At 46.1% G+C, this 13,101-nt stretch overlaps 1 protein-coding gene across 1 annotated transcript in view; it reads right to left on the reverse strand.

The window, feature by feature from the left end:
* Window positions 1-837: 837 nt before the first annotated feature.
* Window positions 838-13,101, reverse strand: part of BARX2 (BARX homeobox 2) — a 36,535-nt gene continuing 24,271 nt past the window's right edge. Inside the window, exons 2-4 of the mRNA XM_026071762.1 lie at window positions 5,058-5,355; window positions 2,381-2,465; window positions 838-1,108 (exon numbers count right to left, since the gene is read on the reverse strand). Of these exons, the coding sequence (XP_025927547.1) occupies window positions 857-1,108; window positions 2,381-2,465; window positions 5,058-5,355 (635 nt within the window). The 3' untranslated portion in view covers window positions 838-856. The remainder of the gene's footprint in view (window positions 1,109-2,380; window positions 2,466-5,057; window positions 5,356-13,101) is intronic.

The following is a 13,101-nucleotide window of genomic DNA, read 5'->3' on the forward strand; positions in this document are numbered from 1 at the left end:
AAAAACCTACAAAAATTAGACATGGGCCCAAAGCAAAAATCCCAGATCCAAGCATCCCAAAGCTTTTGGAGCAGACTCAAATCCAACCCCTCATCTCATTTGAAATTTCACGCTGGGTCACTGCAAATTCACTGACACGGCACCCAACGACCAAGAGATACAAAATCTGAACGCTGACCCGGGTATGAATCTCGCTTCGGACGCTTTGATCTTTACACCGGGCCAAAGCAAACCCGTGGGTCTGGACTCTTTCCTAAAAATGTTTAAGTTGGGCCCATCCCTAACAGAAATAAGTGCTGGTTACATAAGGAAATGGTGCTGTCAGAGCTCCCCATTTCTTAGCAGTCCAGATCTGAGACCGGACTATGTACTCTGTCCATTTGCACTACTTTAAAAGGCAAGGATAAAGTCAAGYGAACACCTCCAACACAGTCATAGCACTACACATTGCCTCCCGCAGCGTGGAAAGAGCCCTGGCCTTCTCCATTATTCGCCAGGGGCCATCTCAGGTTTCTAGACGCAGTTTGCTCTGGAAATGTGTCCAGGCCTCCGTCACTATCTGCGGGGAAGGCTCACATGCACTGCCGGAGGGACAGGTCCTCACCGCTCACACGGGATGTCTTGGTACCACCGTAGCATGGCTGATTCCCAAAGGCACAAAGTGACCAAGCTTTCGACTCATACAGAGGTCTACATATATATATAAATATATATATATATATTTATATATATATGTACACACACGCAATTACATACATATTTAAATATATATATATATACACACATATATATATATTTGGTTTGCGTTTTTCTCTTTTCTCTTTTTTACTTTTCTTTTTTCCCTTTTCTTTCCCTTTTAACTTAATGGTGTAGTCTCCTCTGAGGAGGGCTCTGGTATATGATCTGGAGTCTTCTCTGACTCCAAAGAGACTCCTGGCTTCTCCTCTGTTGATGTAGGCTCCTCAGGTGCTTGAGATCCCTCCAGCTCCTGACTCTGAGCCTGGCTGTTCATTTTCTCTTCTGCTTCGATTTCCTCCGAGGTGGGAATGGAGTTTTTCTTTGGACGGCCTTTGGGCTTTGTGGGAGCTTCCTGTCCACCTTTCAGCACCTGGAGCAAAGAGATTTGCAGTCAAGATCAGTCTGAACTCCACTGGTGTAAGACATCCTTTAAGTAGCAGGATGAGGTCCGGCCTGGACCTCAGAGTCCATCTGTGACTTGGGCACCATTTCAGTTTCATAGAAATGCCCTGCATTCATGGAGTGAGTTCACCCATTATTTCGTATAAATAATAGGAAATACAAACAATACCAGGAAGGACACTCCAAATTCTGGAGGTCTCTAAGTCAGTTCCTACAGCAGGCCCAAAAACAGTCCAGGTACACAGTCCTCCACACTATAAACAGAAAAGGTTTTTATGCAAAATTCAGCTCCTTTCCTAAGAATTTGTTTTATTCAAAGCCCAAGTAACAACAGTCATAAACCTCAGCCAGGATTTCCTCTTTCTGCCTGTTCTGCCAGGTCCTCTTCGGCTTCTGAAAGAGCCTTAACCTTTTTTTTCCTGTAACACCTGCATTAAAAGACACGAGACCCATCCGGTCTGTGTAAAAGAGCGAGTCTGACTCTACATTTAATTCCCTCTCCCTTCACACCATTACTACAGCACCAGGACACTTCCATCCAAAGGTCTTGCCCCAAGCCATCCTCAGATTTGTTTTAAGTGGTGCTAACTTCTGCAGCTCTGATACATTGAGAAATGCAGTTCCGATGCAGTCCAAAACTGCATCTCCTCTCTCAGGTAGGAATACATAAGTATCTCCACTGGCGAATGTCATAGCATCATGGTTCCCAACAGGATTTACTGGACAGTTGTCCCTTCTAGAAGCATTTTAACTAGAAAAGGCCCATAAAGCTGCGACTATCCGAAAGAGGTGAAAGGAGATATGAAAAGCAAGAATTAATGATATTAGCTCCCCAAACTGCATTGGTTTCCATGGTGCAGTATCATCTTTTTGGTCTATACATGTAACAAATCCTGTAAGCATTAAGATCACAGGAATCCCAGATGGGCAGCGGGATACTTTTTGGTTCTTCCCCCTGTTCTGTTCCACCTTCTTTCATCGCTTTGCTTCATATTCCTCCTACTGCCTATGGTCCCTCCAGCCCACCACATATTCTGCAGTGCAAGCTTTTTCTTTTTCTTTTTTCTTTTTCTTTTTTTAAAGAGAAAAGAAAAAGTACGTTTCTCAGCAAAGTGAGCAAGGATAAAACAAAATTCTGGTATAAATGGACACAGGTCATTGACACTATGCTCAGCTTCAGAATCCGTCCCTTTGAAAACAGTTTTTCAGGATCACAGACAAGTGGTAATGAACCACTTACCATTTTCTTCCACTTCATCCTACGGTTCTGGTACCACGTCTTCACCTGGAGCTGAGTCAGCCCCAATGACTGGGCTAAGTCCAGCCTAGGAGACAAGATGGACATTGAAATAAGTTGACAGAACACAAAAAGAGCCCAGATGTCAGAGCAGCCAACTCAGGTTGACTGTAAGCACATACAACGGTGGGACTGCAGAAAAGATGGTTATTTCTTTCTCCAGTCTGTTGTTTTCAGTTCAGAGAGAAGCGGTAAACCACTGTGTATTTAGGATGCAAAGATGAATGCTCTTCTGGAAGAACTAAGAATATTCTGATGTTCGTCACACTCATCTGGGAAACAGCCTACCTCATCAGTTCCCGTTTCTCCTCTGTGACCACTGGAGAAAAGGAGCAAGCCCAAAAGTTTCAGAAGTTTGTCTGCCCTGCTTGAAACACAAGACCATGGTACTCTGCTGACACTCCACATTCATATTTGAAGCAGAGAGCTACCAGCACACAACATCCCTGAAAAACAGGTCTACGGTGTCTGAAGCAAACACGTGAGAACCAAGACACCCAGCATCAGTCTGCCTTTGAAACTGTTGATCTTTGTCTCATACTTCATCTTCTCTATCTACATAATGAGGATTAGGATACTTTTTCACTTCTCAGGAAATTATGATACATCTAAATCTATTAATTTTGAATGCATTCTGCTACTATATGTAATTAGAAATGCTTATAAATTATTTGCATGTTTAGCTTAAGGGTATACGTGGCAAACAGACCATAAACCTGATTCATCCTCCACAAATCTCCAAACTGTGGAAGTTCATCTGTAACCATTCATTATTTCTATATTAAAACCCAGGATATGAAGCAAATTCAGCCCAGCGTAACCCTTTACCCTACCCCACAGGTGACAGCACGTGCCTCTGGTGGTGTTGTAGTGGAGTTGCACAATGGATGGAGTTGGAAGGTCTCAGCAAAGCTGGGCAAGTGCTGTGCATGCAAGACCTGCAGGTGGGACAGCTCAAACGCAGAGTCACATTCCAAGGTGTTCTGGATTGTGTGAACTTTCTGGCAAATATTTCTCAGCCCTTGGATGGGGAAACACATTAGTCAAGGCCAAGTTTTTCATAATAAAACTTTTGTTTCAGCTGGGCTTCTAGGACAGTCAGACAGACTCTTATATTTACAAACACCTACACACCCCACACCAGCCCTCACTCCTCACTCACTCATGGATTCATGCTTTTTCCTGCTTTGGATTCACTGTGGACCTGCAGGCTCAGTGTGCCTGCTGCCTATGCCACTGCACAATGTCTGTGAGATAGTCCCATTGAGTTAAAGATGCTACGTGCAAAGCACAATCTATCCCACACATCATCCCATCCTACTGCACTCCCTTGCTGCTATTAAGCCAGGTGCTCCAGTTGCCCTCTAAGCATTACAATCTTGTGTCCAGCCAAAAGCTGCAGGAGTGAACGCAAATAACAACCCATTGCTTCACCACCACGTGTCTAGCCATGAGTTCACACAGAAAAACACTGCTTGACTAACTCTTGCCTTAGCGCCCATGTCTTATCACACTTTGATTACCTGCTACCAGTTACAATCCCTTGCCACACACATTAACACAACCAGCATTGCCTAGGAACCGGGGGAAACAAACAGAACGAGAGGGGAAGTGGTGCCCAGACAGGAATTGCTCATCGGTCTTGAAAATGAACAAAGCCAAGGAACAGTCATACCTCTAAATTAATTTAACAGCCCTGAGTGCTTCATCAACTGTGTCATCCGTGTAGTTTTGTGAAGCTGTGAGGAGGCAGCACAGGAGCATTAGGAACTCTGGAACTGCAGGAGACCGAGGGTCTGGTCTTGCCTGTGAATTTGGACCTAGCTCTGGCCTTTAGCTTTGGTGACAGAGAGCATGTGCAGAGAGTGCTGATCCTCAAAACAAATTTAAATATCATGTCAGTGGCATCTGTGGAGTTCCAGGTGTGGTGAACTTCTCAAACGCTGTGTTTCCAACTTAGTAGGAACTGGCCAATTTTTTTCTTGTAATTTAGATTTGGAGAGTGTGATTCAAATACTTGAAAACAAATAAAACCTCTCCTTTTTTCCTTTGTGGCTTTGGCACCAAGTAGTCCCTAGGAACTGGCTTGTCTTTTAATAGATAAATCCAATACTTTTTTGCAAAGAGCAGTAATAGAGCCTTGCAGTCCCAAAATGACACTGAGATGCAGAGAGGTGAAGTCACCCTGGGGAACAGCTGAGCAGGGCTGGAGCAGCCCTTTTGCTCTTGCTCCTTTTTCTAGCGTAAGAAACTTTTCTCCCACTCCTTTCTAAGCAGGATTTATAGCCACCCAAAGCCAATTTCTCCCAGGCCTGGCTGTCCCGGGTTTGAAAGGAACAGAAGTGAGCTACAGAAGAGCACGAGATGTGGTCTGACTGTCCCTCACATCAATCAGTCACTGTTGGTGGTGTTCCCAAATGACAGAAAGGCAACTAATGCTCAAAGCTGACAGTGAATATTCAAAGGGACTGCTAAGGTAATGGCAGGGAACCAGAACGTTTCCTGGAAGAAGTCACGTACATCCTGCAAGGCAAAAATGACTCCAGGAGGTGTGGATAGTAGAGAATCTGCTCTGTGATGGACAGCTTGCATCTCCCTCCCCAGCCCAGCAAACCCCTACCTGTCTGGGGTAGACAGATACTTCTGCTTCTGGAATTTCTTCTCTAAGCCCATCAGCTGGAGCTCCGTGAAGATGGTTCTACTCCGGCGTGGCTTTTTCAACCGAGGTGTGGGCTGTTCTGCCTCCGACTCGCTGCTGGCATGGGTCTCACTGGCYGGTGCCTCCGAGCTGGCAGTCCCCGAAGAGGCCTGGACTGGTGACACCCGGGAGCTGGTGGCTGCTGGGACGAGGTGAGGGACCACGGAGGGCTGCCTGGTGATGACGGAGATGAGAGGATATGCCCTCAGAGAAGGGGACCCTGGCAGGGAAGGAAACAGAGGTGGATAAAGGCCAGTTCAGTGGCAATATGGTTAAGTAAATGGGAGCTCTGGAGTGGGAGTGTGGAGAGGGGAATACCTTCCTGGCTCTGCATTCACATGTTATATGACCACAGGTTATATGACCAAGTAAATTCCTGTCTCTGGACCTGTCTTCTCCCCCAAACTGTGAGTGTGTTTAACCTTCTTGGGGAGAGACTCGCCTAGTGTGCGTTCTCCTAGCACAGGGAAAGGAAGGACTGCTTCTACCTGCATTTCCATAGCCTTCTTTAGGAGTTGTTTTAACACACACCACTGAAATCATCCATCTAACTACCCCAAGAAATTAACTCAGAGTAAACAAGATGAAATCTGTCCCCGTCCATGCAACTCTGCTTCTCCACTGACACCAGGACAGGGTTCACTTGAAATCGTTCCCTAGTTTCCCTTTGCAGGCAAAAGACCATGAAGTTCAAAGCACAGTTCATCTTATCCTCTAGGAGATAACTTTGGCATTTTTATCCTCTGCTGTCTGTACTGACCCCATTGACCATACAGGTAGATGAGGACGAGTAGCTTAGAAGTAGATTTTTTCCACCAACTCTTAACTCTACATCTTATACCAACCAGTYGGTACCAGCCCTAAAAACACACCTGAAGTTCTGCTCCAATCCTTTCAGGTCAGGGCCAGTCTGGGATGACAAATTTAAACATTYCCAAATGCTAGAGGAAGACCTGTTTCACATCAGACCTTCTAAATTCACAGCTAGGGACAGATTTCTGATCAGTCTTAGCCCCAGGAAATGAAATATCCCTTTAAACCTCTGAAATTAAATAGGACCACGTATGGAAAATGTACACTCATTGYAAGATGCACTATAAACAATTTGGCAACCAACTTAGAGTCTTGGGCAAGTCACTTTCTTGCTCTGTACCTCAGTTTACCTCATTTGCAATAGGGAAACAATCCTTACCTACTTCACTGGTGGTAAAACATGGATTAAAGCTTACTGTACATACATTTAAATAAGATATTTTGAGATCTTCAGATAAATGGTGCTGTGAAAGGGAACATATGACACCAGCAGGCCAGATTGGGAAACTCTTAATGTGAGATCACCACTAATGAAAATAATGATCTATAGACCTCAATGTGTCTATTTTGGTGAGTAATTCGTCACCAGTAAAAGAAAGGTGTTGCCACTTTGGCCTGCTGATGACCCGTATTTCTTACCCTGTTCCCCAGAATAAAGGGATGTGGSCTCATAAGTTAAGTCTCCGGAAAGCAGTAGTGCACAGGATACATCAAAGAATCGTGCAGCTTGTKGACTATCTCTTCCCCCCATAACCACTATAGCTATGTGCAAAATCCAGCCACTTACAAAGCAAGCTTGGAAAACTGTTGCCAATACACTCTACATCTCAGCACACTGGGTACTACTTAAACCTTGTTTTCTCCTCCATGTTTRTAACACCAAAAATCAAAACATTTCCATTAAATTATACCATTTAAACCACCCAGGAATTACATGAGAGATGAGATCAGAATCGCTTAGCCAACCTCTGACTTGTGTAAAATGTATCTGTATTTTCTTTCTGTGGATTTTTTTTTTCCAACTGATGACTGTGCTGATCTACAGTGTCAGCAAGTAACCTGGGCCAAATTCTGCCTTGATTTACAACCYCAGTGACAGCTTGAAGAGCATAAATCAGGGCAGAGAGCTGCCCTTTGCTTTACTCCACCTCTAATTCTGCCCTCACTGATAGCAGCCAGTTACACAGAAGGTACTAAATGATCCTGCTTCCTTAATTTAGATCCTCTCGGCAGGTACCTGCTGCAATTAGAGTCTGTCACTGYGGGATGGGAAAGGCAAAGCAAACCCACCACTGGAACAAACCTCTTCATTCTATTTCACCCAAAGTGGCCTGAAAGAGCCAACGCCCCCCTTCCCTTCTYGGGGATCACCCCCAGAGCAAGAGTTTTAAGCAGGAAGCCTGAAGTCACCTCCACCATAAGGGACGTTCCTGGACAAAAGACTAGGTGCATTGACAGTCTGTGTTTTGCAGCAGTCTTAAGATCTAGCCCTTCTGCATTACTGCTCTGCTTCATGGAGGCTATTGCAGATAGACTGCAAGAAAACAAGCTTCAAGGATCCCAGTCCCAACCAGCTCTCAATCAGGAGACTGAAAACTGAAGCCCCAGCCCATATGCCGTTAAGGAGCAGGTCTAGTCTTACTATACCCTTACCCTGCTGTTAGGGGGCTGGGTTCATACCTTCCCGTCTGCTGAACACAGCCCCTGCTCCCTGCAGGCTTCATTCTCCAAGCCCTGTCTCAGGGCCTGAAAGCCCACTCCTGTCCTTGCATATGGGTGGCTTTTGGCACCAGTTCGCTGGTTAACTGATACTTTTACCCTTGTACCCCTGCCTGTTTCCAGCAGGGCTCTCCAGGAACCACAAGCTTGCTAAGGGCTAATAAATCACCAGAGCTCAGAAATCCCRGCAAGGCTCCGAGTGACTGAAACCCCTGGAGAAAAGCATTTTACGAGGGACTCTCTTCAAGGGACGTCAGCAAAGGGTATTTGATATCAGAGCAATCAGGGATATTTGCTCTCCTGCATGCCGTGGTAGCAGCATGTGGGACTGCGCAGTGGRGGGGGGAAGGGGAGCTTCAGTGGTCCCAGAGCTTGAGGTTTGCCTCCATCCAAGAGAGGAAAGTCTCTTCAGGCTACTCCTCTCCTAACCAGATAGGACCAGCAAGGCGGGACCACTTCCCTCCTTCCAGAACCAGCAGCTTTAACTCAGCTATACTTGCAGAGTAAAGAGGCGGTTAGTTATTAGAGAAGCAGATGACACTGGTCCAGATTTTCAAGTGTCGAGCACCTGAATGAAGGATACTTTTTCCAAAGCGTTCAGCAGCCAGCAGCTGCGAGCTGGCCAAATGCTCAGAAAAGCTCAGCAGGTGCTTATTTTTGGTGCCCACGTCAGGACACTTACTCACTTACAGCACTTCTGTGCGAGTAATGCTTTGCAACTGCTGAGCTGCTTTGAGCTCCAGGTGGTGAATAGATTTGTGAGGCTCTTGCCACTGAGTGTCTTATATTTGCTTATCAGTTGTGACCATTAAGAAAAGCCTTTGCTTATGGTTTGACCCCAACAGTTGCAACAGTGCTTTTAGAAACGATCATAAATAACGAAAGCATCAGCTGATGTTCAGCCCGGCAGCATGCAAGACTTCTCAGCTTTCTGCCCTTGGCCGGACGAGGACATAGGATGGGTAGGACAGAGTAAGGAGAGCATTTTGAGAAAGACCTGGGGTTCAAGGAAGCAGATGTTATCTTGGGAAAGTTGCGGGTCAGAAAGGGGGCAATGCTTTAGCAGCCAAGTCTCCCCTTAGTTAGATTTGTAAACCAAAAATAGCTCAACACAGCAGCCTGAAAAGCAAGCTGAAATTTTCAAAGGAGTTGAAGAGAACAAAGTACGAAATGTTTTTAGAAACTCCTGGCATGCAAAAACAACAAAAACAAAATAAAAAACACAAATAAGAGAATAAGGCTCTGTGAGTTGGTCCACGCGACTGTGTAAAGGTGCAGCAACTGGACTTCACTAGCTAGCATCTAGTTTGTAATGAAAAAAGCTCAAGCACAGGGTCCTGGTCCAGATCTAGTTACCCCAAAGTTCAAAGGTACGTGAAGTTGAGCCAGTCCGTTGTGTCTAGGTACACTATTAATATGACTCCCCTTAAACCAGCCAGACAGTTCTCACCCTGCGATAGCCCTGGATTCCAAACTCCACAAGATCTAAGGCTAGATCTAAATTTCACATCCCCCAGAGTTCAAAGGTGTTTCTAGACTGACACGTTATTGTGAGAATGGAACAATTTTTTAATCTTCAACAAATTAAATGCTGGCAAAGGCTCGTGTCTGCTCAGCACTGTTGTGACATGCTCCGTCTCCCAAAACRGCAAGAAACGGCACCGAAGCGTTCTTCCGTTCCGTTCCTGCCTTTCAGAAGGGTTTCAGCTGAACATGTACGCTCACATCATTGTCCGAGCGCCTTTTCTAATTCTGACTCACTGTCCTTTCGCCCTTGGAAACCAAAAAGCAGTTCACATGAGCCAGAAAATGAAGAATTAATTCGCTACCCTGGCAACCCACTTAAAAAATGATTAAAGGTTCCCAACCCCAAACTATCAAGAGGYGGCACAGCCCAATGGTTAAGTCACTGGTTTAAGATTCAGCAGGTCCTGACGCTCTTCCTAAGAAGGATGGTCTCTTACCATGTGTTTTTGTACAGGAAAGCTCTGATTTTATCTCTTAGAATATTCTTAATTACCCTGTTCTGAAATTTAAGGTAATCCCAGGCCAGCTTTGCTGTCAGATAACTTGGGAAGCATTAGTACTAGAATCCGTATTTCATACCATGCACAACTGAGGAAGCAATGCTTAATCAACAGAAGTTTTCCTGTTGTTACTTTCTTAAGCATTAAAAAACCCCTCAATTTCAAGCAGTGAAAAAGCTCTTAGTTCTGTCCAGCTCTACTAGCAACCAAACAGCCAGATGTTACCCTTAAACTACCCAAGACCTAAAAATAAAAAGGACACTGAATCTGCAGAGTATTTTCTAAGGATCTGAAAATGTTTTGTTTTGTTATTTAAACCGGGCCCTGTTGGCAGTCTCCATACAACAAATATTAGACCAGCTCCTAGTGCACAAGGCACTGACCACGTCTCACCTTGAAATAAATTGCCTTGCTCAAGCCACGCCGTTCTAGAACCCTGGACTCCTGTTTCCCAAACATAAAATATCCCCAAATGGAAAATATTTGTCCCAGAATGTAACATRATCTAAATATTCAGAGATTTCGTTTTTCAGCACTGGCACCACGAAGAGGGACGGAGAATTTCTCCCATTTTCTCCAGGAGGTTTCAACCAGGAATGTGAATTCTCCCTAGTCAAAGCAAGCCCATGTCCCAGATTTGCAGCGTGTCGGCCTTTTACAACCACTTTCTACAGGTGTGAACAGAAGGGGCAAAGACTCAGGGCTCCCCGCACCGGCTCCGGCTCCAGATCCATGAGCAGGAATGGAGAACGCTTGATTTTCATCAGACCAGCCTGAAGCCAGCTCCGCTCAGCTGCTGGGAGGTTTTGATTAAACTTCTTATGACCACTGGGTATGATGCAATAGCTACACCACCACTGTACCGGATCGCATTGCAAAAGTTTTAATTAAAAATAAATACTTCAAACAAATCTTTTGTCCTTCTTTTCCTCCCTCCTTTTTGGCTTATTCTCAAACCCGGCAGACACAGACTAGAGGGAAGAGAAAAGGGAAAGCACTAATTAATTGCACTGTTTGACTGCCGGCAATGGCAGAAGAGTTTTCCTCCTAGGCAAATTCAGCTAATTCTGTTTTGGAAAGAAAGAAAAAGGAAGGAAAGATTTATGGATGAGCTCCTCTTGGCAGGTCAGCCCTGCTCGGAGGCAGAATGAGATCTCACTCGGAATAGGCTGCAGTGAAAGGTAAATAAAAGAAGAAAATGAACTTACGACTCAGGAAGGTCTMTAAATCTGCCGTCTCCCGAGTGTCAAAACAAAAGGCAACCAAGAAGGAGCTGAGTTCATTTAGGAAGGAGCTTCATTTTCTGCTGAAGGAGCAGGCAGCCTACTGAAAGGAAGAAGCAAGCCCCAAAGCAAAGCAATGTCGAGAATAAGTTGGACCACAAACCTTTTGTTTAGGGGGGAAGGCATTAAATCTACTCTTTCCCCACAGACACCCCCAAAAGCTGAAGCTTGCCAGCCACGCCGTTCCCACTGACCTTGGCTGGACTTTACCACCAGCTCTGGTGGGAGCAGAGGCAGGCCAGAGCAGAGCACGCATCTGCTGCAGTCCAGGCTCTGGTGTAAATCAGCACAGCCCAGCAGTCAACCAGTTAAAGATAGTAGCCAAATACCAGCTGGGCATGCCTGGACGCAGGATGCCGCTCAGCATGGGCTCCATTGCCCAGTGATTGCCTGGAAGTGGCCTAGGAACGTACCCTGGCTCTCACGCAGCAGCCGGSCTCCGGCCACTCAGCTTCCTCCACCAACGTGCACCCCACGGGCTGCAGCATCACTCTCATCCACCAGAAACTCTGCTCAAAGCAGCAAAGCAGTTCTTGCTCTCAGGTTAGGCCCCCTGCCAGATATTTTTGCCCGGGATCAGGCGTCCGCAGGCTCCCCTGCCTCGCTTTCCTGGAAGCGCACTTTAGCTCACCCAGCAGAGCTTGTCTCAGGCTACGCCACGCACTGCGGAGCCGCGCTGCCGGCTCTCTCCCTGCTGGAGCGTACCTCTCCTGAAAGCAATCACACGGCACGGCAAGGCAAGGCGGCAGGCYGAGGAGTAGGCACCCTCCCCTGCCCGTGCCGGCAGGGCTGCATGCTCGAGCTGCTGAGTGTACCGCTAGCCCAGTGCCCCCCCGGATTCCTTCACCACTCTTCTTTGCACTTATGTTGCGTTTCCATGGGCACCACCGTACCAAAATACCCCACTCAGTCGTAATTGGATTATATTTCCCAATAACATGCAGAAAACTTAAGATGCTGCATAAGTAAGCAAACACTCATCTGCAATGCTTTCCTCCTAATGCTCTGCTTTACGCTGATTATCTAGCCGAACGCAGAACGCACCAGGTTCTTCCCGAGATCAACGCTGAGCTCCACCAAGCTCCATCCAAGGCCTGAGAAGGACTTAAAGACAAAAGGAAAGAAGACAGACAAGAACAGCAATGGCCTGCGCATATCCATTTCCCCACAGAAACAAGTGCTTAGGAGAGGGCTGACAGGAAACCATCACGTCTCCCAGCCTCCTTGCAAATACACCAACATCCAATCTTTTCCTCAGAGTTCTCCCCACTGGATGTTGTCATTAACATACACCGGCATCCCAGGAAATGCTCCGGGTGACACCTGGGCTATGCAGCGTGCTGCTGTGCACAGATCCATCGGCTATCTCCAGAATGGGAAGCAGCACAGCCACGCCAGGCTACGATTGCACCTGAGCTAATTATGGCCTGGAGAGAGGTAGGCTAATTAGGTTGCAAACACCATGTTGACAGCTTGGCAGTTTCCAAGACATAAGCTGGCATATTAGCATGGTGGGGCTCTTGCATCACATTGACACAGATGGTCACTCAGAGCTAGCTGTCCCTTTTCTACCCTGTCCTTATGGGCTGGAAGTCAAGGCATAGCCCCAAAGTCCTCCTGAAGTTGCTCCCTGCTATTTCAGGAGTCACCCTATGCCACCCTACAAGCCAACTGAACCTCAAGCCCGCAAATGGTACCTAAATATGGACATAAATGTGTCCAGCACCCCTGTCAAACAAAGTTTGGACAGCGAGGTGCTGAGAGACTCATCACGAATCCTTTGCAGCAACCAGTTAAGACTCTGATTCTCTTCTCACTCTTTCTAGCCTTACTGTAAGACAACTGCATGGTGGACAGGTATTAAAAACCACTGTCACAGGAGGATGAAGCCTTTACTGTATTTTACTGTGGCTGCTGTAAGGATGAATTTTATTTACAGCACATCATATCTCTGGGTGTTGTAAGCTATCATCTTTGGACACATTTCTCCACTAAGGAGAAACTCACTCATAAAATAACTATCTTAAAGGTTCCCTTTACATTGTATTTTCTTTCCTTGTATTTACGACAAGCTCATATTGTGGGAGRAGGTATTTGGGCCAAAGTGAGGCAGAACTGAAGCTT

This window comes from Apteryx rowi, unplaced genomic scaffold (assembly GCF_003343035.1).
Source record: "Apteryx rowi isolate R43461 unplaced genomic scaffold, aptRow1 scaffold_33, whole genome shotgun sequence".
In the NCBI taxonomy this organism is placed as follows: domain Eukaryota; kingdom Metazoa; phylum Chordata; class Aves; order Apterygiformes; family Apterygidae; genus Apteryx; species Apteryx rowi.